The following is a 27480-nucleotide window of genomic DNA, read 5'->3' on the forward strand; positions in this document are numbered from 1 at the left end:
CCGAGGAGCTGCAGGAGTGATGTCACTGGAGCACTGGGGCTGATGGGAACCAGTGAAGGTCTGCGGTGGACTCACCAGTTTTCCTGATTTTCCTGCAGATTTAAGAAAAGTTTTCATCTTGGAATATTATCGTCTGTTGCTTGTTTCTGTGAGTCAGTCGACAGGCTGAGACACCCTGGACTCCAGCGTCCCGCAGCCCTGGAATAAACGCTGGAATAATGAATGAATGAATGTTTTCTGCTTGTCTGAACTGGTTTTTCTGAACAGTGTTTATGAAACGCAGCTCCTGCGTGCAGGACGGGTAGAAGGGGAACAATACAGCTGTACTTTTAACTGATTTACAAACCTTTAACTGAATGAATGAATGAATGTTTTTTTAAGTTTTTAAATGTATTTTTCACTGCCGAGCTCAGTTTAGGGAGCAAAGAACAGTTCTTCTCCGTCCTAGAACCCATCATGATAATATAATCCAGTTTTATGTAAGACTGTATGATGACTGTTTCCAGATGTTTTACCGAGGTGAAGGATCCAGGATCCGTCTGGTGGAGCTCCAGATGTTCTCTGACATGAACCTGAAAAGGTTCCTCCACGTTCTGACAGGACGTCTGCTAAGTCATGATGATCCGTCCATGATGCTGAACCAATCAGATCATGTCTTCTCTGGTTTAATCATAAATCCTGATCCTTCCTGGGTTAAACTAAAAGTTTTATTTCTGGTTGTGTCGTGTTGCAGCTGAAATCTGCAACAGAGAAAATATTTCTTTTAATTTAATTCTACACCTAAACTGTGCCAATAAGGGTGTTGACTTATAAATGTTTCCAGTCCACATGGACTGGTTTCCCGTCCCTTTAACTGGATGGCTGAGGAGGACAGAAGAAGAGAAGAAGTGACAGAATGCGACTGCGTCCAGCCTGGAATCAGAGCTTCCTAAACCAGCATGGTCCACCTGCTCCTGCAGCGGTTTGACCTGAAATATCCACCGAGTCCGTCTAATAAAAATGTACTTTCCATTTTCATCCAATGAAAACATGCTTTTCTTTCCGCTTCTTTCCAATAAAGAAAGGTTTGACGTTCCATCAAACGGGATTTAGCCTCCAGATTCCCAGCTGGTTTTCTCCCTCAACACCAGTTCAAAGAGCGACGAGATCCTCTGTGTACGCCGCAGAGCTGGCCTCACCGTAGTCTGTGTGGAAGATCTGTCGGACCAGCAGCAGGAACCACTCCTTCGTCAGGCCGCCCATGTCCAGCCCCGCCTCCCCGACAAACGTCACCCGCAGCTTCTTCTTCAGGTCGCACCGCTTCCTCGTCAGCTGCAGGAGGACAGGGACCAAAGGTCAGAGGTCCAGCATAAAAAAACCTCCCTAACCCTCATGAGTGGTTCAGTCCTGGTTCTGGTCCTGTGCTCCCGCAGAAACCTCTAAAGGACAGCAGTCCTCCAGAACCAGGACTGAGGATCCCAGGTCCAGCTGCTACACATGGGAACTGCTCCATGTATGGGACACATTTATAAATCCATCTCTGCACCCAGACACCAGCAGGTCTGGGAGTTAATTCAACACGTTCCACTCAACGCTGCATTCAGGGGTTGCTGGGAATCCAGAGCTTCCTCTGTCTGACATCATGTCTCTCCAGGACAGCATTTATAACACCACTTGGATTGTAAAACTAATCTCTAATCCTGCTAAAAGTGTAAAAACATATTCGACTCTCCTCTTGTCTTAGTATACTGAGTGCCGCTCTTGTTGGATTAACATCTGTTTTAATGGAACAAAAAATGTCACATTTTAACATTTAACGCATTTATTTCTTTTAAAACACGTCCGAAGCATCAAACACATCTGCGCTGGCTGGACTAGTGTGGTATCGGTACGCTTTTATTAATACCAAGTACGAGTACACACACTTGGTATTGAGCCAATACCGATGCTGGTATCAAGCCGATACCGATGCTAGTATGGGTGATACCGATGTTGGTATCGGTGATATTGATGCTGGTATCGGCGATACCGATGCTGGTATCGGTGATATTGATGCTGGTATCGGTGATACTGATGTTGGTATCGGTGATACCGATGCTGGTATCGGTGATTATTGATGCTAGTATCGGTGATACCAATGCTGGTATCAAGCCGATACCGATGCTGGTATCGGTGATATTGATGCTGGTATCGGTGATACCGATGCTGGTATCGGTGATATTGATGCTGGTATCGGTGATACCGATGCTGGTATCAAGCCGATACCGATGCTGGTATCGGTGATATTGATGCTGGTATCGGTGATACCGATGCTGGTATCGGTGATATTGATGCTGGTATCGGTGATACCGATGCTGGTATCGGTGATATTGATGCTGGTATCGGTGATACTGATGTTGGTATCGGTGATACCGATGCCGGTATCGGTGATTATTGATGCTGGTATCGGCGATACCGATGCTGGTATCGGCGATACCGATGATGGTATCAAGCCGATACCGATGCTGGTATCGGTGATATTGATGCTGGTATCGGTAATACCGATACTGGTATCGGTGAATCCCTAATAGAAATGACGCAGGATGATGTTTTATCCTGTTTAGACCAGACGAGACTTCTGGTTGCCCCCCAGCGGCAGACCCCGCCCTGCTTCTCTACCTGACAGCATCCGTTCTGTGTTTGAGTGCTGACCTCATCCAGTGAGTCGCTGAGGAGTTGTGCTCGTCGTACTTTAATGTTGAGGAACAGGAGGTTCATGTCCACTCTCTGCCTGCGAGAAACTTTGCTGACCAGACTTTGCTGTGAAACACAACACATACTGGTTAAACTGGTCCATCGTGCACAGCAGCTGGGAGTAAAATGAGGCAGACGTGGGTCTCACCCTGGCCTGGCTGATCATCTGCTGCTCCGAGTCTTTCTGGATGATGGCTTTCTTCACCACCGTGGACAGGATGAAGGGAAACTGGCAGAAAGAAAACCTGACGAGGAGAAGAAAGTTCCAGACAGACACATTCCTTCAAGTCCAGCCAGACATTTAATGCCTCAGGTGTTCCATTAGAACCCGACATGCTGGGATCATGGTGAAGCGGCTTCTTCACCGTGCTAGCTGGGACTTCCAGATCCGGCTGTTTAAACTCCGGATCTGTCCCCTTCATCGGGAGTTAACGATGAAGGATCCGTCCCCTTCATCGGGAGTTAACGATGAAGGATCCATCCCCCTTCATCGGGAGTTAACGATGAAGGATCCGTCCCCTTCATCGGGAGTTAACGATGAAGGATCCGTCGTCTTCATCGGGAGTTAATGAGCCGTGACGCAATGTGAAACAGACGTCACAGCGTGTACACAGTTCTGGATAAACTGCAGCTGTGGGAATGTTTCTGCACCTCAGCTCGGCACGAGAACCTCAATCCGGCTTCCAGGAAGGTTCACGAAAGCAAATATGACCTTCGATTATGGATCCAACTTCGGGGAGCTGATCGGCCGCTTGGTACGACACAAAGTAACTAAAGTTTATCTTCATAACGACAAGGACTGTAAAGTCCTGGTTACTGCACACGTGTCAGAATCTACATGTGCGTTAGATAGTAGCTCAGCAGGAAGGAGTAAAGTAATCCTAGGAGGAAGTAAAGTAATCTTTGAAAGGAGTAAAGTAATCCTAGGTAGAAGTAAAGTAATCCTAGGAAGGAGTAAAGTAATCCTAGGAGGGAGTAAAGTAATCCCTGAAAGGAGTAAAGCAATCCTAGCAAGAAGTAAAATAATCCTAGGCAGGAGTAAAGTAATCCTAGGAAAAAAGTAAAGTAATTCTGGGAGGGAGTAAAGTAATCTTTGAAAGTAGTAAAGTAATCCTAGGTAGGAGTAAAGTAATCCAAGGAATGAGTAAGGTAATCCTAAGAGGGAGTAAAGTAATCCTTGAAAGGAGTAAAGCAATCCTTAAAAGGAGTAAAATAATCCTAGGAAGTAGTAAAGTAATCCTAGGAGGGAGTAAAGTGATCCTTGAAAGGGGTAAAGTAATCCTAGGTAGGAGTAAAGTAATCCTAGGAAGGAGTAAAGTAATCCTAGGAGGGAGTAAAGTAATCCTTGAAAGGAGTAAAGTAATCCTAATTAGGAGTAAAGTAATCCTAATTAGGAGTAAAGTAATCCTAAGAAGGAGTAAAGTAATCCTAGGAGGGAGTAAAGTAATCCTTGAAAAGAGTAAAGTAATCCTAGCAAGTAGTAAAATAATCCTAGGCAGGAGTTAAGTAATCCTTGAAAGGAGTAAAGTAATCCTAGGGGGGAGTAAAGTAATCCTTGAAAGGAGTAAAGTAATCCTAGGTAGGAGTAAAGTAATCCTAGGAGGGAGTAAAGTAATCCTAGGAGGGAGTAAAGTAATCCTTGAAAAGAGTAAAGTAATCCTAGCAAGTAGTAAAATAATCCTAGGTAGGAGTAAAGTAATCTTTGAAAGGGGTAAAGTAATCCTTAAAAGGAGTAAAGTAATCCTAGGAAGGAGTAAAGTAATCCTAGGAGGGAGTAAAGTAATCCTTGAAAGGAGTAAAGCAATCCTTAAAAGGAGTAAAATAATCCTAGAAAGGAGTAAAGTAATCCTAGGAAGGAGTAAAGTAATCCTAGGAGGGAGTAAAGTAATCCTTGAAAGGAGTAAAGTAATCCTAATTAGGAGTAAAGTAATCCTAATTAGGAGTAAAGTAATCCTAAGAAGGAGTAAAGTAATCCTAGGAGGGAGTAAAGTAATCCTTGAAAAGAGTAAAGTAATCCTAGCAAGTAGTAAAATAATCCTAGGTAGGAGAAAAGTAAGCCTTGAAAGGGGTAAAGTAATCCTAGGAGGGAGTAAAGTAATCTTTGAAAAGAGTAAAGTAATCCTAGGTAGGAGTAAAGTAATCCTAGGAAGGAGTAAAGTAATCCTAGGAGGGAGTAAAGTAATCCTTGAAAGGAGTAAAGTAATCCTAAGAAGGAGTAAAGTAATCCTAATTAGGAGTAAAGTAATCCTAAGAAGGAGTAAAGTAATCCTAGGAGGGAGTAAAGTAATCCTTGAAAGGAGTAAAGCAATCCTTAAAAGGAGTAAAATAATCCTAGGAAGTAGTAAAGTAATCCTAGGAGGGAGTAAAGTGATCCTTGAAAGGGGTAAAGTAATCCTAGGTAGGAGTAAAGTAATCCTAGGAAGGAGTAAAGTAATCCTAGGAGGGAGTAAAGTAATCCTTGAAAGGAGTAAAGTAATCCTAATTAGGAGTAAAGTAATCCTAATTAGGAGTAAAGTAATCCTAAGAAGGAGTAAAGTAATCCTAGGAGGGAGTAAAGTAATCCTTGAAAAGAGTAAAGTAATCCTAGCAAGTAGTAAAATAATCCTAGGTAGGAGAAAAGTAAGCCTTGAAAGGGGTAAAGTAATCCTAGGAGGGAGTAAAGTAATCTTTGAAAGGAGTAAAGTAATCCTAGGTAGGAGTAAAGTAATCCTAGGAAGGAGTAAAGTAATCCTAGGAGGGAGTAAAGTAATCCTTGAAAGGAGTAAAGTAATCCTAAGAAGGAGTAAAGTAATCCTAATTAGGAGTAAAGTAATCCTAAGAAGGAGTAAAGTAATCCTAGGAGGGAGTAAAGTAATCCTTGAAAGGAGTAAAGCAATCCTTAAAAGGAGTAAAATAATCCTAGGAAGTAGTAAAGTAATCCTAGGAGGGAGTAAAGTAATCCTTGAAAAGAGTAAAGTAATCCTAGCAAGTAGTAAAATAATCCTAGGCAGGAGTTAAGTAATCCTTAAAAGGAGTAAAGTAATCCTAGGGGGGAGTAAAGTAATCCTTGAAAGGAGTAAAGTCATCCTAGGTAGGAGTAAAGTAATCCTAGGAGGGAGTAAAGTAATCCTAGGAGGGAGTAAAGTAATCCTTGAAAAGAGTAAAGTAATCCTAGCAAGTAGTAAAATAATCCTAGGTAGGAGTAAAGTAATCTTTGAAAGGGGTAAAGTAATCCTTAAAAGGAGTAAAGTAATCCTAGGAAGGAGTAAAGTAATCCTAGGAGGGAGTAAAGTAATCCTTGAAAGGAGTAAAGCAATCCTTAAAAGGAGTAAAATAATCCTAGGTAGGAGTAAAGTAATCCTAGGAAGGAGTAAAGTAATCCTAGGAGGGAGTAAAGTAATCCTTGAAAGGAGTAAAGTAATCCTAATTAGGAGTAAAGTAATCCTAATTAGGAGTAAAGTAATCCTAAGAAGGAGTAAAGTAATCCTAGGAGGGAGTAAAGTAATCCTTGAAAAGAGTAAAGTAATCCTAGCAAGTAGTAAAATAATCCTAGGTAGGAGAAAAGTAAGCCTTGAAAGGGGTAAAGTAATCCTTGAAAGGAGTAAAGTAATCTTTGAAAGGAGTAAAGTAATCCTAGGTAGGAGTAAAGTAATCCTAGGAAGGAGTAAAGTAATCCTAGGAGGGAGTAAAGTAATCCTTGAAAGGAGTAAAGTAATCCTAAGGAGTAAAGTAATCCTAGGAGGGAGTAAAGTAATCCTTGAAAAGAGTAAAGTAATCCTAGCAAGTAGTAAAATAATCCTAGGCAGGAGTTAAGTAATCCTTGAAAGGAGTAAAGTAATCCTAGGGGGGAGTAAAGTAATCCTTGAAAGGAGTAAAGTAATCCTAGGTAGGAGTAAAGTAATCCTAGGAGGGAGTAAAGTAATCCTAGGAGGGAGTAAAGTAATCCTTGAAAAGAGTAAAGTAATCCTAGCAAGTAGTAAAATAATCCTAGGTAGGAGTAAAGTAATCCTAGAAAGGGGTAAAGTAATCCTTAAAAGGAGTAAAGTAATCCTAGGAAGGAGTAAAGTAATCCTAGGAAGGAGTAAAGTAATCCTTAAAAGGAGTAAAGTAATCCTAAGAAGGAATAAAGTAATCCTTAAAAGGAGTAAAGTAATCCTAAGAAGGAGTAAAGTAATCCCAGGAGGGAGTAAAGTAATCCTAGGTAGGAGTAAAGTAATCCTTAAAAGGAGTAAAGTAATCCTTAAAAGGAGTAAAGTAATCCTAAAAAGGAGTAAAGTAATCCCAGGAGGGAGTAAAGTAATCCTAGGTAGGAGTAAAGTAATCCTTGGTAGGAGTAAAGTAATCCTTAAAAGGAGTAAAGTAATCCTAAAAAGGAGTAAAGTAATCCCAGGAGGGAGTAAAGTAATCCTACGTAGGAGTAAAGTAATCCTAGGAAGGAATAAAGTAATGCTAAGAAGGAGTAAAGTAATGCTAAGAAGGAGTAAAGTAATCCTAGGTAGGAGTAAAGTCATCGTGGCTACGAGTATTGCGTTTGGTCTGGAAGGCGGATCTTGGAAGTCTTTCAGCAGGAACCAGACTGTTTTCTACGGACGACGCGACACGTTTATGTTCCTACATCTGACCTGTTTGAGTTGCCGTAGTTCTGCCAGGTGCGGTACTCCTCCATGAAGTCTATGTGCTCCAGGGTGATGTTGTAGAAATCGGTAAAAGGCATGATGGGAGGAGAGGAGACACTGTTGGCTGCATCTGCCAGGAAAACAGAAAAAACTCAAGTACAACCATCTACGCACACACACACACACACACACACACACACAGTCTCTCCGGTGTGACACTCACTGAACAGGCTGAGGACCTTGGTGGCGGAGGGAATCCACCAGGAGCACTTGGCAAGAGGAGGAAGCTCGTCTGGCTCTGCAGGAAACAGGCGGGTGGATATGAACTGCAGGAGGCGCTCTACAAGCTGCCGGAAGCGTCTCACCGACAGCCTGACCAACACACACAATAAAAACGCCGTTACGGAGGGATCAGAGCTGCACAACGTCTACATGGCCTGAAATATACACGTGCACACCGAGTTAAGGTAAAACACAACGCAGCGCCGGCTGGGAAAAGTTCTGGATGGGAACAGGACTGAACAGAACCTCTAATTTAAAACAGCCTGCTAGTAAATCATCACCACAAGTAGCGATTTTACGTTCCCCATTCTCATGCTGGGAGAGTCGCAAACAGAAGCTGTGAACATCTGCAGGCTTTTTGTCTCATTTCCACAGAAGTTGGCGGGTTTTTCTGAATGCAGCAACATCTGTATGTTATTTGATTTTAGTTTCATCAAACAAACACAAATTGGTCAAAAAAGCTGCAAAAAAACCCTAACCCTTGGATCACGCAAGGAGGAGAACCGGAGGGGGAGGAGCCGAGACAGTGGGAGGGGCAAAGACAGGACACCACTTTCACATCTGGCTAGCTTCCCAACATTACCTACCCAAGCTTTAAGTGTTGACGGGTGAGGGTGTCAAGAATGGGTATGAAAGGTGATGACACAGCACATGCAAATGATGACACAGCAAATGTAGACGATGACACAGCACATGTAGACGACAAAGCACATGCATGTGATGACACAGCACATGTAGACGACACAGCACATGCAGATGATGACACAGCACATGTAGACGACACAGCACATGCAGATGATGACACAGCACATGTAGATGATGACACAGCACATGCATATGATGACACAGCACATGCAGATGATGACACAGCATATGTAGACGATGACAAAGCACCTGCATATAATGACACAGCACATGCAGATGATGACACAGCACATGCAGATGATGACACAGCACATGTAGACGACAGCACATGCATATGATGACACAGCACATGCAGATGATGACACAGCACATGTAGACGACAGCACATGCATATGATGACACAGCACATGCAGATGATGACACAACACATGCAGATGATGACACAGCACATGCAGATAATGACAGCACATGTAGACGATGGCACAGCATATGCATATGATGACACGGCACATACATATGATGACAGCACATGCAGATGATGACACAGCACATGTATGTGATGACATAACACATGCAGATGATGACACAGCACATGTAGATGATGACACAGCACATGCAGATGATGACACAGCACATGTAGATGATGACACAGCACATGTAGACGATGACACAGCATATGTAGACAATGACTGAGTACATGGAGATGATGACACAGCACATGCAGATGATGACACAGCATATGTAGACGATGACACAGCACCTGCATATAATGACACAGCACATGCAGATGATGACACAGCACATGCAGGTGATGACACAGCATATGTAGACGATGACACAGCACATGCAGATGATGACACAGCACATGCAGATGATGACACAGCACATGTAGACGATGACACAGCACATACAGATGATGACACAGCACATGCAGATGATGACACAGCACATGTAGACGATGACACAGCACATACAGATGATGACACAGCACATGCAGATGATGAATCAGCATATGTATACGATGACACAGCACATGTAGAGGATGACACAGCACGTGGAGATGATGACACAGCATATGTAGACGACAGCACATGCATATGATGACACAGCACGTACAGATGATGACACAGCACATGCATATGATGACACAGCACATGTAGACGATGACACAGCACATGGAGATGATGACACAGCACATGCAGATGATGACACAGCACATGTAGACGATGACACAGCACATACAGATGATGACACAGCACATGCAGATGATGAATCAGCATATGTATACGATGACACAGCACATGTAGAGGATGACACAGCATGTGGAGATGATGACACAGCACATGCAGATGATGACACAGCATATGTATACGATGACACAGCACATGTATATGATGACACAGCACATGCAGATGATGACACAGCACATGTAGAGGATGACACAGCACATGTATATGATGACACAGCACATGCAGATGATGACACAGTATATGTAGAGGATGACACAGCACATGTATATGATGACACAGCACATGCAGATGATGACACAGCATATGTATACGATGACACAGCACATGGAGATGATGACACAGCACATGTAGATGATGAAACAGCACATGTATACGATGACACAGCACATGCAGATGATGACACAGCACATGTAGATGATGACACAGCACATGTAGACGATGACACAGCATATGTAGACAATGACTGAGTACATGCATATGATGACACAGCACATGCAGATGATGACACAGCATATGTAGACGATGACACAGCACCTGCATATAATGACACAGCACATGCAGATGATGACACAGCACATGCAGGTGATGACACAGCTTATGTAGACGATGACACAGCATATGTAGACAATGACAGAGCACATGCATATGATGACACAGCACATGCAGATGATGACACAGCATATGTAGACGACAGCACATGTATATGACACAGCACGTACAGATGATGACACAGCACATGTAGACGATGACACAGCACAGACAGATGATGACACAGCACATGCAGATGATGAATCAGCATATGTATACGATGACACAGCACATGTAGAGGATGACACAGCACATGGAGATGATGACACAGCACATGCAGATGACACAGCATCTGTATACGATGACACAGCACATGTATATGACACAGCACATGCAGATGATGACACAGCACATGTAGAGGATGACACAGCACATGTATATGATGACACAGCACATGCAGATGATGACACAGCATATGCATACGATGACACAGCACATGGAAATGATGACACAGCACATGTAGATGATGACACAGCACATGTATACGATGACACAGCACATGCATATGATGACAAAGCACATGTAGATGATGACACAGCACATGTAGACGATGACACAGCACATGCATATGATGACACAGCACATGTAGACGATGACACAGCACATGCAGATGATGACACAGCACATGTATATGATGACACAGCACATGCAGATGATGACACAGCACATGTAGATGATGACACAGCACATGTAGACAATGACACAGCACATGCATATGATGACACAGCACATGCAGATGATGACACAGCACATGCAGATGATGACACAGCACATGTAGACGATGACACAGCACATGCAGATGATGACACAGCACATGTAGACGATGACACAGCATATGCATATGATGACACAGCACATGAAGACAATGACAGCACATGTAAATGATGACACAGCACATGTAAATGATGACACAGCACATGTAAATGATGACACAGCACATGTAGAAAATACATGATAAAAGATAAAATCACCTCTTTAGCCAGTGGACCAGGAAGTGGTGGTCGGCCTCGGACAGAGCCGCGATCTGCCTCAGCAGGTGAGCGTAGATCACGTAGGTGCTGGTGCTGGAATACTGCGGGTTCTGGACACACAAACACAGACCGTACAAGATCTCTGAGACATGACAACGGCATACGGCCAGTTTTCCTGTAGAAGAGTTTCCAAAGTCAAAGTCTGAAATTCTTTACTTAATGTGACTCTTTGTCCACAGAGGACATCTGTCCATCATCCATCCATCCATCCATCCATCCATTAATCCATTAATCCATCATCCATCCATCCATCCATCCATTAATCCATTAATCCATCATCCATCCACCCACCCATCCATCCATCCATCCATCCATCCATCCATCCATCCATTAATCCATTAATCCATCATCCATCCATCCATCCAGCCATTAATCCATCATCCATCCATCCATCCAGCCATTAATCCATCATCCATCCATCCATCCATTAATCCATCATCCATCCATTCACCCACCCATTAATCCATCATCCAGCCATCCATCCATCCATCCATCCAACCAGCCATCCACCCCTCATCCATCCACCGTCTCGCCATCTGTCCATCATCCATCCATCCATCCACCCATTAATCCATCATCCATCCACCCATTAATCCATCATCCATCCACCGTCTCGCCATCTGTCCATATGAACCGGACCAGTCAGCACCAGTATGTCTAAGTATGAGTAGGGAAATGTGTAAAACCTGCAGGACTGGAGCTGGACCAGTCATAATACAATGCAGTCAACAATAAATTAAACCATCTGAACATTAATATTCAACATGAGACAAATATGAGGCTGCTTTCTTCGTCTCTGGAGGCTGCAGATGGATCTGCAAGTCCTAAACAGCCTCACAGGAGTGAGATAATCCTGCTGAGTCTGAGAGTCATCACCAGACAGGAAACCAGCAACTAAACACGACTTCATCCACGTCCAATCAGCTGCTCGTCAGAGGAGCTGAAACACTGAGCCAGCCCTCAGATCCCAAAGCTGTGACGCAGCATTGAACCACAGCAGATTCCTGGCTTCATCTGATTCTGTTCACCAGCCATATATGGCAGTCAGACTGCTGCGATGGAGAGGAAAGAAGGATAAAAGTGGATCAGTGAAAGACAGAAGAGAGGGAACGCTTCAGCAAAAACACGAAAAGTTTATAGTCCTTTATGGTGGAAGACTGAATCAATCACATGAACTGCAGCTCCCAAACCCGGCTGCAGTCACAGCAGCTGTCCACTGATCAGAGGGCCGATGGTTCAATGCCAGGCTAGTTACAAGATCTTTTCAGATGTCGCCAAATAATTGCAAAATAACACACATAACAACATGTCATCTTGGAGTCCGAGTTAGACTAAAGGTCCAGTTCTGATCTATAAATGAGGACATTTCAAGGTTGTCATACATCGCCATTCTCATATTTCCATGTGTCTTTTACGTTGCCATGGTGGTTAGGTCAGTTCATTCAGTAGAGGGCAGTGTTGAGTTCAGAGATCACTTCTGTGTTCCGATGCCGGTTGGTAGTGGTAGCGCGCCGCTATGAATTTGTTTACAATCATCCAAAAACACCAAAGAAGAAGAAAACCCCCAAATTCCTTTTTTCTTTTTTTTTTGCTGTTCTTCTTCTGGTGCTTTTTATTTGGCGGTTTCTACACCATCTTCTTCCTGTTTGGTGGTTTCTACACCAACGTCTTCCTGCCCCCCATGATTTCTGGTGATTTTTTTGCTCCATTTCTGTTTCATGTGATGATAGCTAAACTCTTTGAAAACAGATCAAACTACCAGAGTCACTGTATTTTCTCATTCAACAGAGATTATTTGTCAACTTATGGTAAAATGTCTTACATTTCACTCATGACTCACCACAACCTCCTACTCCGACTGTTGTGTCTAAAACTGTCCCCTCTACAGTTGGACAGTAGTTGATGTCTGGAGACATCAGACGGCCAACCATCGCTGAAACAAGCTGTGTAATCGGTACCAGGTCATAGGTTTCCAGTTTGCATGAATCCTGGTGTTTTTACACAGGAAAAGTGCTCAAAACGTATTCCCCATTTACATGACTTTGCTCCTCTTCAACAGCAACAAACACGTGTACATTAGTGGCAAGACTGCACCACTAAAGAAAATGTTGTTTGCGTTGTTTGTCAGGGACACAATAGCTGTGTCCGAATACAGGGTCTGCACACTTTGCTGTGTTCAGACTGCATAGGGTTTGATGTGAATGATTGCATTCATTTCATTTTGACTTGTAATGACGGCGTTTCAACACCATGTGGCGCCGTAGCCGCAGTGACTTGAGAGAGCCATTTCAAATTACCGCTCTTCTTCTACTGGTCAGATCAGAACCCATCTGCAGCAATGTCGAAGAAAAGAAAAGTCAACAGTGAGGGCCGGGTGTTTAACAAAGAATGGACGCCTACATACTTTTTTGCTGAAGTCCGGTCCAAGGCTGTACGTCTTATTTGCCAAGAAACCGTCACAGTTTTAAAAGAACACAACATTAGCCGTCAGTTTTCCACCAAGCATGCTAATTACGCCAGCAAACTTTCAACACAAGAACGTGCAGCTACCGCTGACAGGTTGGTTGCTAGCTTGCAGGCTCAGGAAAACACCTTTATTAGAGCAACTTCCATCCAAGAAGCAAGCACGAAGACAAGTTATTTACTGAAGGAGTAAAGTAATCTCCGAAGGGGAGTTTCTTAAAGAGTGCATGGTAAAGACGGCTATGTCCTGAGAGCAAGAACAAATTTTAAAAAATTCGCTTATCACGCAGGTCAGTGACTCGCCGTATTGACGAACACTTAACTAGCAAGCTAAACAAAACAGCGGAGACATTTACATTATATTCTTTGGAACTGGATGAAAGCAATGATATAACCGACACCACTCAGCTTTTAATTTTTATCAGAAGGATTTATGAGAATTTCGAGATAACGGAGGAGTTTTTGGATATGGAATCCTTGAAAGGAAAAACGCGGGGAGAGGATTTATTTAACAGCGTGTCATCAGTCATACAGAGACACAAGTTACCTTGGAATACGCTCGCCAACGTTATCACAGATGGATCTTCAAATCTGACAGGAAAAAACGTTGAGATGCTCAAGAGAATTCAGGACAGGGTGAAAGAGGACAACCCTGAGCAGGAGGTAATTTTCCTACACTGCATAACTCACCAGGAAGCGCTGTGTAAATCTGTGTAGCAGCTTTACCGCTTCGTGAAGCCAGTTGTGAAACTCGTTAACTTTATTCAAGCGAGGGGACTTCACCATTGTCAGTTTATTCCTTTTCTTGAAGAAACTGACGCGAATCACACGGACTTACTTTACCATTCTAATGTCCGCTGGTTAAGTTTGGGAAAAGTACGTCAACGTGTCTCGGAGCTCAAACAGGACATTATTTCATTTTTGGAGCTACTTGAGAAAACTGACAAATTTCCTGAGCTGAATGAGAACTGTGTCGGCTTTGGGATTTAGCTTTTACTGTGGACATACTGACACACATGAACGAGCTGAATGTGAAGCTAGAAGGGAAAACCCAGTTTGTGTATGAAATGCAAGCAAACATCAGAGCCTTCAAAACCAAGCTGGTTTCATTTTCGAAGCAAATGTCAGACAAGTCATTTGCTCATTTCCCAACACTGGCTATGTTAAAAGAGAAAAAATACGGGAAATCACTGGAAGACCTGCATGAAGAATTCTGCCGTCGGTTTTGTGATTTTGGAAAAATTGACAGGGCACTTCAGCTGGTGTCATGTCCCTTCTCACAAGACCCGGAAACGGTTCCACAGGAGTTGCAGTTGGAACTGATTGACCTCCAATGTGACATGGTCTTAAAGGACAAGTTCAACTGCCTGAAACTGGATGAGTTTTATGTTTCATTGAGTGCAGTCAAATTTCCAAACATCCTGAAACTGGCACAGCAGATGCTGGTGTTGTTTGGCTCTGCATATGTGTGTGAACAGACTTTTAGTGTGATTAACACCAACAAAGCACCCCTCAGATCCCAGATGAGTGATGAACACCTCACCTCTGAACACCTCTGTTCTGAGAATTGCCACAACAGGATGACCACCAGACTTCGATGCACTGGTTAAAATGGGTGATCAGCAACGCTGTTCTCATTAAAAGGTATGTTAATACTTCATATGTACTGTTAACAAATGCAGTTTTTTATATGTATCGTATCTTGTGCTGACCCGGCCCGTCTGTAAAATTTTAAAAGTCAATGTGGCCCCCGGGTCGAAAGGTTTGCCCACGCCTGATCTAAAGTGTTCTCCATGGTAAAGTTCCCTCAACATTAAACTACCCAAACTTTTATTTCTGTCTTTGGATGTTTGTGAAAATAATTTATAAACTGACTTTGGATGAGGTGTGAACAGCAAATGTAAAGCTGTGAACTTCTGCGGAAATGGCGCACAGAGCTACGTTACGACATTTGTAGTTTGTAAGGTGAAGCAACACAGTAAACTAGAAATGTGCTTAAAAGGTACGTTTTTTCTATTACTTTTACTGTGCTCTGTGTAGTTATTTTATGTGACATTCCTGAATCCTTGTTGTGTGTGTGTGTGTGATGGAACGTAATGTTTTCTAACAGGTAGACTATCCTACAGCCCTGAAGGTCCTGTGTGCAGCAGAACAGTTTGGAACAAAACAGGTCTCAGCTCCAGGTCCGAACCCTCGGCACAGCATCCCTGTTTTCACCCAATAAACACAACGCAACGCAGGAGTCGTTCTGAGGCAGCGGACGGAGGGGATTATAAGTGCGATAACTCTCTGGCATTGTTCTAATTTTGCTGGTAAAGGCGACTCACATTCAAGCTGTCTGACCTGCTTGGGTTGCTATTAGAGACACAAGTGACGTATGCAGAAATGACAGAAATCGCCCATCAGATGTTATAAGCCGGACCTTCCTGGCTGGATTTATCTCTCAGCCAATCAGGATTTGATCAGTGGTCGGTTGCCTCCAGAGATATTACGGGAATTTCGACTTGTGCTAGGTGGCCACCTCGCGTTGTTTTAGGGTTTTCTATTTGCTTGGTAGAATTAACTACGGAGTTTTGAAACATTTCTGCTTCATTTTAATTCCTAAAACTGTGAGATTCGCTGTTTGTTCCACACCGCACCATCTTTACCAGAGATGAAGTGGTCATGACCCCTCGCATCACGTCCGAAGACACGTTAATGTAAAATAATAGTATTTCCATTGCACTTTTGTGATATTTTTATACATGAAAATGTCTGGAAAACCACCTCACAAGAGCGTAAAAACTTTTTAGTGTTCCCATTAGCAGTTTCTTATTGCGATATTTAGTTTTTGCGTAATTCTAGGTGTAACAGAAATGCACCTTCAGACCGTAGTGATCCCTGGGAAGATGGCCTGCATTTACACCATGGTCATTTTCTCCCACACCGCTGCAAGTCCACCATGGAGCTCAATAATCCGGTTGTTCTGCCATCTCTGGATTAATCCTGCTACCTGTTCTGCATCTGAGGTCACGCAAAAACCGAACCAGTATCTCCCCGACCTACATTTAGCTGTCTTCCAGTGAAATGTACAACCTGACTGAGAAAGAAGAGATCAGCAACGAATGAGTGAAATGGTTCTGAGCATAACAGAGAACCTTCCAGGTTTTGTTAAATTTGCCTTCCAGCTCAGCGAGCAGAGATCTATCTACCAGATCAATACATCTTGGATCAATACAGGTCTTGGAAACTGAACCCCATCTTTGTTTTGGCCATCAAGAAGTCTGTGTTATAGAAACAACCATCAACATGCTTCTAGCAATCCCAGTTTGACCATTTCATTCAGGGGTGCACAAAGTGCCACTGTCCTGCAAGTTTTCCATGTATTCCTGCTCCAACACACCTGGTTCACATTCTCTGGATCCAACAGCCAATAAAGTTCTGCATTATCAATGATTAGTTTGAGTCAGGTGTGTTGGAGCAGGGATACATGGAAACCCTGCAGGATTGTGGCCCTCGAGGACTAGATGCCTGACTTAATTCATCTGAATGACCTTCACATTAACCTTGTTGGAAGTTCTCATTGTATTCCGTGTCGATCCAGGGGAAAAGAAATGTTTTTATTGGCTGCAAAGAGTCATGACCTCTACCAGGATGATAAGTCTGGAACAGTGTGTGTGATGACTTTAAAACATTTTCAGCCTCACCTGAATGAGAATAAAATATGCTCGTAGGTCGTTTTTGGTCCGAGGCCTGAAAACAAACGGCAGAAGCTTGGTGAGAAACTAAAACAGGAAATAACCAGGATAAGACTTCATGCAAAGCTCCAGCAGACAAATCAACAAGCTGGAAATGATTTAAACAGCATACTCCTCCTGTTAACAGAGCTTCCACTCACCCTTTCCACTCCCTCAGCAGGCTGTTGATGATCCCTTTCAACACTGATTTCTGGATGTCCTGAGGCTGGAAAATGACAACAAAGGTTCAGTGTCCAAAATATGAATGGATGTCAGAAACCTGAAAAGAGACTTAAAAATAAAGGAAGCCAAGTGTATCTCCTATTAACCCTCAAAGACCTATCTGTCCTTAGAGGGACCTAAAAATGACAGAAGTCATCAGATGTTGTCAATGAAACTAATGAAAACAGGAAAACTGGTTTTATTTGTAGCTGTAGCTCAAAGTTTAGACCCTATAATTGATAAAAGCAGGGCAAATTTGGATTTAATATCAAAAATGAATCTTTAGAAATTATTTAGTTCCTGAATGTGTTCAGCGACAGCATTAGCATGCAGTTAGCACAATAGAAACATTGCTTTAGCATGATGTCAACATGATGCTAGCATGGTATTAGCATGATAGTAGCAGAAGTTTTGCATGATGTCAAGATGATAAAATTGTTAGCATTATTGTAACATTGTTTTAGCATGATGATAACATTATTTAAGATTAATATGGCAATTTATATACTGAAGTTCATTTGTTAAATGTTCTACATTGTTTTTGCAGTGTTAGATGTTTACATATTTGTTCACGAAACTCATTTCAATGGGTTTAGCTGTCCATATTTGCATTCTAAAGAAGAGTGATAGTCCATTGAATCTGCAGGTTTTCTCCTGCATTTTCCTCGGTTTAACCATTTCTCTCTGCTGATTGGTTAGCACTGTCACATGGGGAAAAGAACAAGGAAGTGCTGGTTTTGTTGGGGATTGTTTTGATGTTTGGCGAGAGTAAAGTGCTGTTCAGATATGTCTCCATCCTGTGAACTCACAACACATATTGAATCCTCATGTTACAATTATGTTAGCATGGTGTTAAGATGATGTTAGCATGGCCATAGCATTTTGTTTATATAATAATAGCATGGTATTACACTAGTCTTAGCATGATGCTTCTACAGTGTTAGCATGATAGCATTGTGTTATCATGGTGTTAACTTAATCTTAGCATGGTATTAGCATGATAGTAGCACTGTTTTAGTATTTGTTTGCATAATGTTAGCATGGTGTTAGCATGATAGTAGCACTGTTTTAGTATTTGTTTGCATAATGTTAGCATGGTGTTAGCATGATAGTAGCACTGTTTTAGTATTTGTTCACGTGATGTTAGCATGGTGTTAGCACGATAGTAGCATTGTTTTAGTATTTGTTCACATTATGTTAGCATGGTGCTAGCATGATTGTAGCACTGTTTTATTATTTGTTCACATGATGTCAGCATGATTGTAGTATTCCTTTAACAGGGGCCAAATATGACGTTAGCATAGTGTTAACACCATGTTAACAAATCAGCCAAATGTTAAGAAATGTTTAAAGGTTTGTATTTGTGAAAGCAGCTTCTGTATCTGACAGACGGAGGAATCAGAAGTCCCAACAGAGAAACTATAAAGCTGGATTTCTGCTCCACGTTTTATCCTTCATCAGGGATGCAACCTGGTTTATTTATTTATTTATTAAAACAAACAAATAATGATGGAGAAACTGATTAGAAACAGTTTTAAGTGAAATGTCTTAATGGTGATGGAAATGAGCTGTAAGTGAATTTCTTACTGTGCTGAGCAGCGAGTCGTAGACAGCGTTGACAAACTTGGCGTTGACTCCTGAGTCCTCTGTTGTGTTAAACAATCCATTCGCCTCACGCTGGGAAAGACGGCGGCATGGTGTGGAAAAGAGAGGAGAAGGAGGCATGAGAGAAAAGACAAAAACAGTGAAATTCTACCACATCTTAAGAAGTTCTCCCAGTCAGAAGCAGGTCTATGATACCTTGAAGGCTGCGTTGATTTCTATGAAGGAGTCAAAGGTGGTCAGGTAAAACTCTCTGACCTCCCTCCAGTCACCTGATTGGACAGCACGTTCCATGTCCTCTCTGGCACAAATACATATGATGCATTTGAGGTAAAGCAGTTTTTATTTAACGGGCTTCATTGGCTGGAGACTTACTGAAACTCCTTGGTGGTCTTGGTTCGCAAAGGGATGACGGGGTCAGAGGGGAATGGAGCTTTGACCTCTGGAGGCAGAGTGTCGATGGAGAGGCGCTGCTTCTGGCGAACATCGCTGCAGATGGGAGGCAGCTCTCTCCCTGTTGAGACAGAAAAAAGACATGAAATGTGCTTCTTCTTTCTGACTTTTAAGCTTTCTGAGGCTGAATCAGCTGAGTGGAGCAGAGCTGGAGATGCTTGGTTTGTGATGATGTGGTGCAGACCAGTCAGCCACATTTGGGTCAGTGGTGAGTAGGGGTGGGAAAATCGAATGAAAAAAAAATCGAATATCAGGATTTTTGGCTTCACAATTTCCTATTGTTTTTATTGATCTTTTAACTTGTCTTCTTGAGCACTATAGCAGCAGAATGATGGTCTGGTTGCTGTTTTGTTTTTTCATAATTAAAATCAAGAAAAATGACCCAAAAAAGTTTAGCACTTTTTTTTTGTTGTTTTTAATCTACAAAAATCAGCAATGTAGAAGAATTGTGAAAATTTAAATCAAATAGGCACCTAAAAAATTGGAATCGAATCAGAACAAATGCATATGGTCACAGCCTAAGTGGTGAGGCACGTCCCACCGGTCACAGACCCCGAGGGCGACCCAGAAGGGACCTCGTCTCTCAGCTGCTCTGGGAACACATGGAGACCACCTGGATCCCACCAAACCAGCTAGAAGGAAGAAACAGCTGGACGAGAGGAAGTCAGCATTTTCCTGCTCGCAGTATGTTCCCCAAAACCTGAACCCGAATACACTGCAAGAAGACGGATGGATGGATGAATGGACGGATGGACAAATGGAAGGATGGATGGATGGATGGATGGATGGATAATGGATGGATTGGTGGACAGATGGATGGATGGATGAATGGATGATGGATGGATGATGGATGGACAGATGAAAGGATGGATGGATGGACAGATGGATGGATGATGGATGGATGGATGGATGGACAGATGGAAGGATGGATGATGGATGGATTGGTGGACAGATGGATGGATGATGGATGGATGGATGGATGGACAGATGGAAGGATGGATGATGGATGGATTGGTGGACAGATGGATGGATGGACGGATGGACAAATGGGAGGATGGATGGACAGATGGATGGATGATGGATGGATGGATGGATGGACAGATGGAAGGATGGATGATGGATGGATTGGTGGACAGATGGATGGATGGACGGATGGACAAATGGGAGGATGGATGGACAGATGGATGGATGATGGATGGATGGATGGATGGACAGATGGAAGGATGGATGATGGATGGATGATGGATGGATTGGTGGACAGATGGATGGATGGACGGATGGACAAATGGGAGGATGGATGGACAGATGGATGGATGATGGATGGATGGATGGATGGATGGATGGATGGACAGATGGAAGGATGGATGATGGATGGATTGGTGGACAGATGGATGGATGGACGGATGGACAAATGGGAGGATGGATGGATGATGGATGGATGATGGATGGCCACAGAATCATCACAGGGATGAAGACATGATCATATGAACTTCAGCGCTATGCCTAAATTTATTTACAATTTAAATAAAACAAAATGAAAATCTGGAAAACAAAAAGAAAAAGACTGAAAAATAACGTCTAGTATTAAATTAGAGACAGTCAATAAAGAATAATAATAAATAATACAGAACCAGAAACATAAAATGGAGTGAATAAAAGCAAATAAGTAAAACAGTGTCGCGAGCTGACAGATAAATAAACAAAGAAGTGGTTGAATGCAAGTTTGTCACATCAGGCATGAAAGATGATAAAAACCTGAGTTTGTTTATTTTATTGCTCCTGTATGCAAACATGTGACATCATCAGGGATAACCAGGACGACGAAACTAAAGGCACCAACAGATAAACGCTGACGTTTACACAACAATGGAAGCCATTAACCCCGATCGGTGTGTAATCACAGAGGCCAACCTGCGCTGCAGAAACACATCCATCCTTTCTCTTTATAATTGGCCTCCTATTGTCTCCGTCTCCATGGTAACGCTAGTCAGGAGCAGGCCTGTGCAGGTGCACTGTGGGCGCTCATTCAGCAGGCCTGGGCAGATTGTACCAGCAGAAGATAAAAGGAAGGAAGAGGTGGACAGATGAGTGGATGGTGTGAACAGGTGTTACATCACAGCAGGACGGCGTGAAAGTTCACCTTCAGAGAACAGAGCAGAGTTTCTCAGTCCTCAGGACCCCCTGCCCTGAATGATTTAGACATGCTCATGCTAAAAAGCACCTGAGTGGAATTATTGCAGCCTGTTAACGAGTCTTTATTCCATCCAGGTGAATGAAGGTAGGATTGCCTATAAAACAGGGCAGGCGGGCCTGAGGACGGAACTGAGAAACACTGTTTTAGCGAGAAGAAACATGGTGTGCTGGATATGGTGGCCAGGAAGTGAAAATCAGTATTATCTCCAGTGACTCACTTGGACATTGTTGCAGTGCACATTTACATCGATAAAACAATGTTTACCTGTTTACCAAACAAAACCACAATGCTGAAACTCCTTTACAAGCTCTGTAAACACTTTAACCAAGACAAGACCCGGGAGTACCGTGGGCTTGGCGGGGGATACAAGATGGAATAAACAGGAAACCACATGTTAGCTGAGTTGATCCAGCAAGCAGCCTAACCAGCAGAGATGTTTTGTCCATTTTGTGGAGCCTTTTTCAAGCTTTGAGGTCATTTTGTGGTGATTGTGGACGCAGCTTTATACTTTTTCGCCGCTGTAGAAGAAGAATAGGTCGGCCTTATGGACCTAATCTCTCAGGATTTCAATGGTCAGATGTGCAGTGATTGTTGATGGAAAACCTACACAATCTCCGCTTGTCTTTGCGAACTGTAAAAGCCAAACTGAATGATACCAGATTCTAAGACAAGAGACACCATCAGACTGGAACTTTGCGGACCAGGACAGCAGTTTGGCTACAGCACGATGACTCAGGTACTTGGGCAAACTTCATGTAACAACATAATAATCTTTCTGCGAGAGCTTAACCCGCGATGTTGTGAGATGAGGGCTAGGACAAGATTTGTTAGACGCACAAATTCTTTGGGACCAAGTTAAAACTTCATACCAAACCTAAAACTTTTCCTCTGAAGGCTCAAATGTGGACTCATGACTAATAAACCCGGCAGTCGCTCACAGCGTTCTGGAATGTGTACTTGGTGTTATTCCATCAGATCGCAGATTGACTGCGATACAGATAACATAATACTTGCTGCTATTTAGAGCAGTCTGAGCACAATCAGTATCCATCAATATCCATTGCCAAAGTTTGAAAGTCTTCAACGCGAAAGGTACATTTATGCACTTTCCGGATGTAAATTTGGACATCCATGTCATAAATTGCCCCCATCCCCCCCAATACTTCCACGTGTCTCTTTCCACATTAAGGGACCAAAATCAACCAGATTTCCACATTAAGGGTCTGATATCCACCTGATTTTCACAAAATACAAAGTAGTGAAGAAGAAACTCGGAAAGCAAACATGGCTTAGAAAATGCAGGAAAAATTTCCCCGACTCAGCTCGGTTAATCTGCCTCCTCCCACTAAACAGCCGGGAAAGAGAAAATTGAATGAATGAATGAATGAATGAATGAATGAGAAAATTGTTGGTGGAAAAAGTTGAGAATAAAAAAGCCTGATTTTTCCATTAAGGGGCTAAAATCAGCCAGATTTCCACATTAAGGGTCTGAAATCTGCCTAATTTTCACATTGAAATTCAATAATCAGCTGAATTTTCACATTAAGGGTCAGTAATCCACTTAATTTCAATATTAAGGGGCTAGAATGAGCCAGATTTCCAAATTAAATTCTGAAATCCACCTGATTTTTACATAAAGGGTCACAAATTTACCTGATTTCCACATTAAGAGCTTAGAATCAGCCAGATTTCTACTTTAAGGGTCTGAAATCCGCCAGATTTTTACATTAAGGGGCCAAAATCAACTAGATTTCCATATTAAGGGTCTGAAAACTGCTTGATTTTCACATTGAAAGTCTAAATTCTGCCAGACTTCCATATGCTTGAAGCTTTTTGTCACCTACCAAACACAGATTCAGTCCACCAGCGTTAACTGTTAAGTTTAATGGTTTAATTCAGCGCCTGTTGAAGATCCGTCTTTGTAGATCATGTAGCTTCCTACATGGAGGTGACATCATCTGAATATTTAAGGGGTTAGGACTAAGCCAGAGGGTGGAGATGGGGATTGGACAGCTCATGCATCATTCAATAACAATCCTTAGTTGTCACGGTAACTTTTATATAAGAGTTGTCTTCGTGATCTCTTGCTCCTCCTCATGTTTATTTTTTACTCCAGCAAAAGCGTTTGATGTTTTTATGAAATGATAAAAGAACGACTTTGTTATTCTGGTCATTAATTCCAGGTTTTGTTTCTGCTGAGGCTGAATGAGTAGAGCACACTTCAGACTGAAAAAGCTGCTCACCGTGACACAACTGCATGTGTGGAATATCAGTAAAGAATTAACACAGTAATCACCAGTCAGTAAAAACAAACATCACATTTTAGCTTCTGTTTGACTGAAAATCTGCTCTCACGCTGTGCATCTCTTCATCTCTAAATATCCAAGTGTTGTGATGGAGTTAAATTAGTTTTAAATGGTCTCTATTGTGCACATTTCAGGCTAATTTATTTTAATATGCAAGTCCAGAAGGGCAGGAAATAATCAAGCAGATTTGCTGTCAGATCTGCTTCTGCCAGAAACGAGCACAAAGGGAAATCTCCACCCTAAGCCCCACCTCTCGCTGCTGCAGGCTGCAGCTGATTGGTCAATGGATTGGAGTATGTGTCGGGAGCATGCACATCAGCTGTTTTCTTCAATAAAACACAAGCAGAAATGGTAAACAATCTAAAGTAGTTACTCTGGAAATGTCAACACCAAGCATACAGCCGTACATGTTCGAGCCCGGATAGGACCCCAAACACAAGAGCGAACAACTCAGCAACAAATGCAGCAGGACGTATCTGTTTGGTAAATACTCCCTTTCCAGCTATAGTCTGAAATATCATCGTTTGCCAGTTATTACCCACTGTCACACTGTAAAATGTTCAGAAAACTCAAATTAGCATAATAGAGCCCCTTTAAGGGCCATGCCGGGCAAACATGGGATCAAGCATGTACTTAGCATCAGCAGTGTCCTTGTTTATAGAACCAGACGTCCACACCGAAGCTGTTGCCATTAGTTAAATTAGGCAGCCAACCTAGTGTGTGAGAATTACCCATAGTCCTCCAGTTCCTTGTTACCTAGCAACTGCTGATGTGAAGGCTATCCAATTAAAGCTTCCAGTTTCTCCACGAAACACACAAAAATATAAAAAATGAAAAAAAAATGGAGCCAGAACACCGCCAGGTCGGACACAACCGGACGGGAAGATCATGAGGTCGGGCACAACCGGACGGGAAGACCGCCAGGTCGGACACAACCCAGGAAGACCACGAGGTCGGGCACAACCGGACGGGAAGACCGCCAGGTCGGACACAACCGGACGGGAAGATCATGAGGTCGGGCACAACCGGACGGGAAGACCGCCAGGTCGGACACAACCGGACGGGAAGATCATGAGGTCGGACACAACCGGACGGGAAGATCATGAGGTCGGGCACAACTGGACAGAATATCTGGGGTCAGAACTGGGATCTGGCTCTTAGAGACCAGCTCTGTCATGGTCCTTTTTGCACTTTTCTTTCTTTTAATATGACTCTTTGTCTACACTAATTTTAAGGTTTATTTGTTGAATCCTGTGTGTTCTATGCTGAAAGGTTATTGATACGGAGTGTTATGGTTATTTATTGATTTGTGTGTGTGATCTCCGTGTTAAGCTGATCTCTCCGCTCAAAATGTCTGTCCTAAGGGAGACCAGTGAAGTGTAATGATGGAAGTGTCCAGATATCTGACTGCAGCTTTACCTCTGTCTGGAAAGTGAAGATGTGCAGGGATCGTACAACTGCGACATCGCTAGTTGTTAGCGTAGATCCAAACCTCTGGATCTGTCCCAGATGCTAAGACTCGAACGGTGCTTGAGTTGGCTTTTTCACAGTGGGATGATAGATGACGGAGATGGACAATAAACACATCTAGTGTTCAGATTCTGTACTTCTCTGCACGCACAGCTGCAGACCGAGGATGTTTTAAATGATTTTAGACAACAACGTCCTCTCATGAAGAAAGGTGTCAGAGTTTACTGAACTTGAACTGAGAGAGGCGGCAGATTTGATCTCAGCATCAGAACAGAAAACCATATTTGACACAATTAAAAAGGAAACACAAACCTCCTGTAATGTTTAACAGATGAACTACGGAGTTGTGGTGATTATCCAGCAGGCCGGACAGCCGGAGCAGCCTGCAGGAATGCTACAGTAGGATGTGTGTGTGTTTTCACTTTCATATGGTTTTCATTTGGGGTGGAGGTTTGCATAATTATTCTGGCATCAGTAGCCGTGGTGACAAAGAGGGCTGGTGAGCGCGCCGCTGGGTCTCTGTTCTCATGGCAGCCAGAAATAACCTCGCCTTTTACAGGAAGCAACATCCCCCTTATTATCATACACCCGCGACAAATACTCGCCATCAACCAGAACTTTCTGTCATGCTTTTGCTTCTTTTCCAAAACCATGAAGCTGAGCACAGAAACGTTTCAGCAAAGCTGCGATTTTGCCTCATAAAGATGCATCTAATTACAAGTCTGATTCTGCGTAGAGCTGCCTTCATCACGAAAAGCTCGTCCTCTTCTTGCTTCTCTGAGAAGCATCCGCTGAGAAAGGAAGCTGACGCCCAGTAAGCAGCCTGCCGTCAGACATCATGCTGCTAACAGCGACTGGAGGCGTCTCGCTTGCCTTCCCCTCATGGAGGAGCTGGCTTTACCTCTGTAAGCTGGTCACAAGGTGGAACTCTGCAGGGTGTGGGCGCGAATCACCATCCACCTACACTGGTTCCACGCTAAAAGTCCTGTATCAGCAGCCAGTAGAGTTCAGGCTGACCTTCTACAGCCCATCCACCAGTGACGACTGACCAATAGTGGGCACTACGGCGCCCCCCCCCCCCCCCCCCCCCCCCCACCACTCACCACAGCTAAAGAAAATGAATAGTTAAATCACATAATTATAGATGTATACATGTTTCTAGATTAGTGAAATATTATATAGTTAGTAAGTAAAGTTCTTATGTTAATGTAATCTAAAGTTACTAACTGGTGACGTGTTTCCTCCCTGAGGCGCAAAAATCTCCACAGACTCGCTCTACGTTCTACAAGCGCAGTTGCTTGGCTACAATACAGCAGATAGGAGCTGGTCGGGCGCCGCTTTCTGGCATCCAGAGCTGACTGCTGTTGGATTTAAATACCGCCGCGACACTTTCATCTTCTTCCTGCAACTTTTGCATGGCATGGTGCCCCGTGTGGACATTCCTACAGCAGCTCCAGATCCGGACCTCATGCAGCAGTTCACAGACAACACATCAGCTGAATTACTCATTATGTTGTGTCGGTTCATATTTCTGACATTGTATTGATCTTCTGTGTAGCTACAAAGGCGAGATAGAAGCTAAATGTGTGATTTTGGTCTTCACTAAGGTCTTTAATCTTAGTGGTGTATTATTCAGAAAAGTGGCCAACACATCTTAAAACAGACCATGTGTAATATAAAGTACTTTTACTGAAGTAATGAGTTCATTCGCATTGTGCCTTAAATTAAGTGAAGCCATAATTAATAAAATAATTCGTTTTTATATGTTATTATTAGATTATAAGTATATACAGTAAAGTTAACTGGTATCTATGTTGACTTAAATGGCAGCGTCAATGTTTTAGGTTCCTTCACCAAGCATCAGGCCAGGGCTGGACTGCTACAAGCAGATTCCAGGAGAAAACGTGCCGGATTTTAACCAGTCAGAGAAATTTGCTCCTCTGAAGGGTAG

At 42.9% G+C, this 27480-nt stretch overlaps 1 protein-coding gene across 1 annotated transcript in view; it reads right to left on the reverse strand.

The window, feature by feature from the left end:
- Positions 1–27480, reverse strand: part of hectd2 (HECT domain containing 2) — a 97543-nt gene that overhangs the window by 59139 nt on the left and 10924 nt on the right. The window contains exons 3-13 of the mRNA XM_079248357.1: positions 19482–19620; positions 19305–19407; positions 19092–19181; positions 17444–17508; positions 17253–17298; positions 11044–11153; positions 7531–7679; positions 7314–7437; positions 2861–2957; positions 2671–2778; positions 1179–1311 (exon numbers count right to left, since the gene is read on the reverse strand). Of these exons, the coding sequence (XP_079104483.1) occupies positions 1179–1311; positions 2671–2778; positions 2861–2957; positions 7314–7437; positions 7531–7679; positions 11044–11153; positions 17253–17298; positions 17444–17508; positions 19092–19181; positions 19305–19407; positions 19482–19620 (1164 nt within the window). The remainder of the gene's footprint in view (positions 1–1178; positions 1312–2670; positions 2779–2860; positions 2958–7313; positions 7438–7530; positions 7680–11043; positions 11154–17252; positions 17299–17443; positions 17509–19091; positions 19182–19304; positions 19408–19481; positions 19621–27480) is intronic.

This window comes from Telmatherina bonti, assembly GCF_933228915.1.
Source record: "Telmatherina bonti genome assembly, chromosome: 11".
In the NCBI taxonomy this organism is placed as follows: Eukaryota; Metazoa; Chordata; class Actinopteri; order Atheriniformes; family Telmatherinidae; genus Telmatherina; species Telmatherina bonti.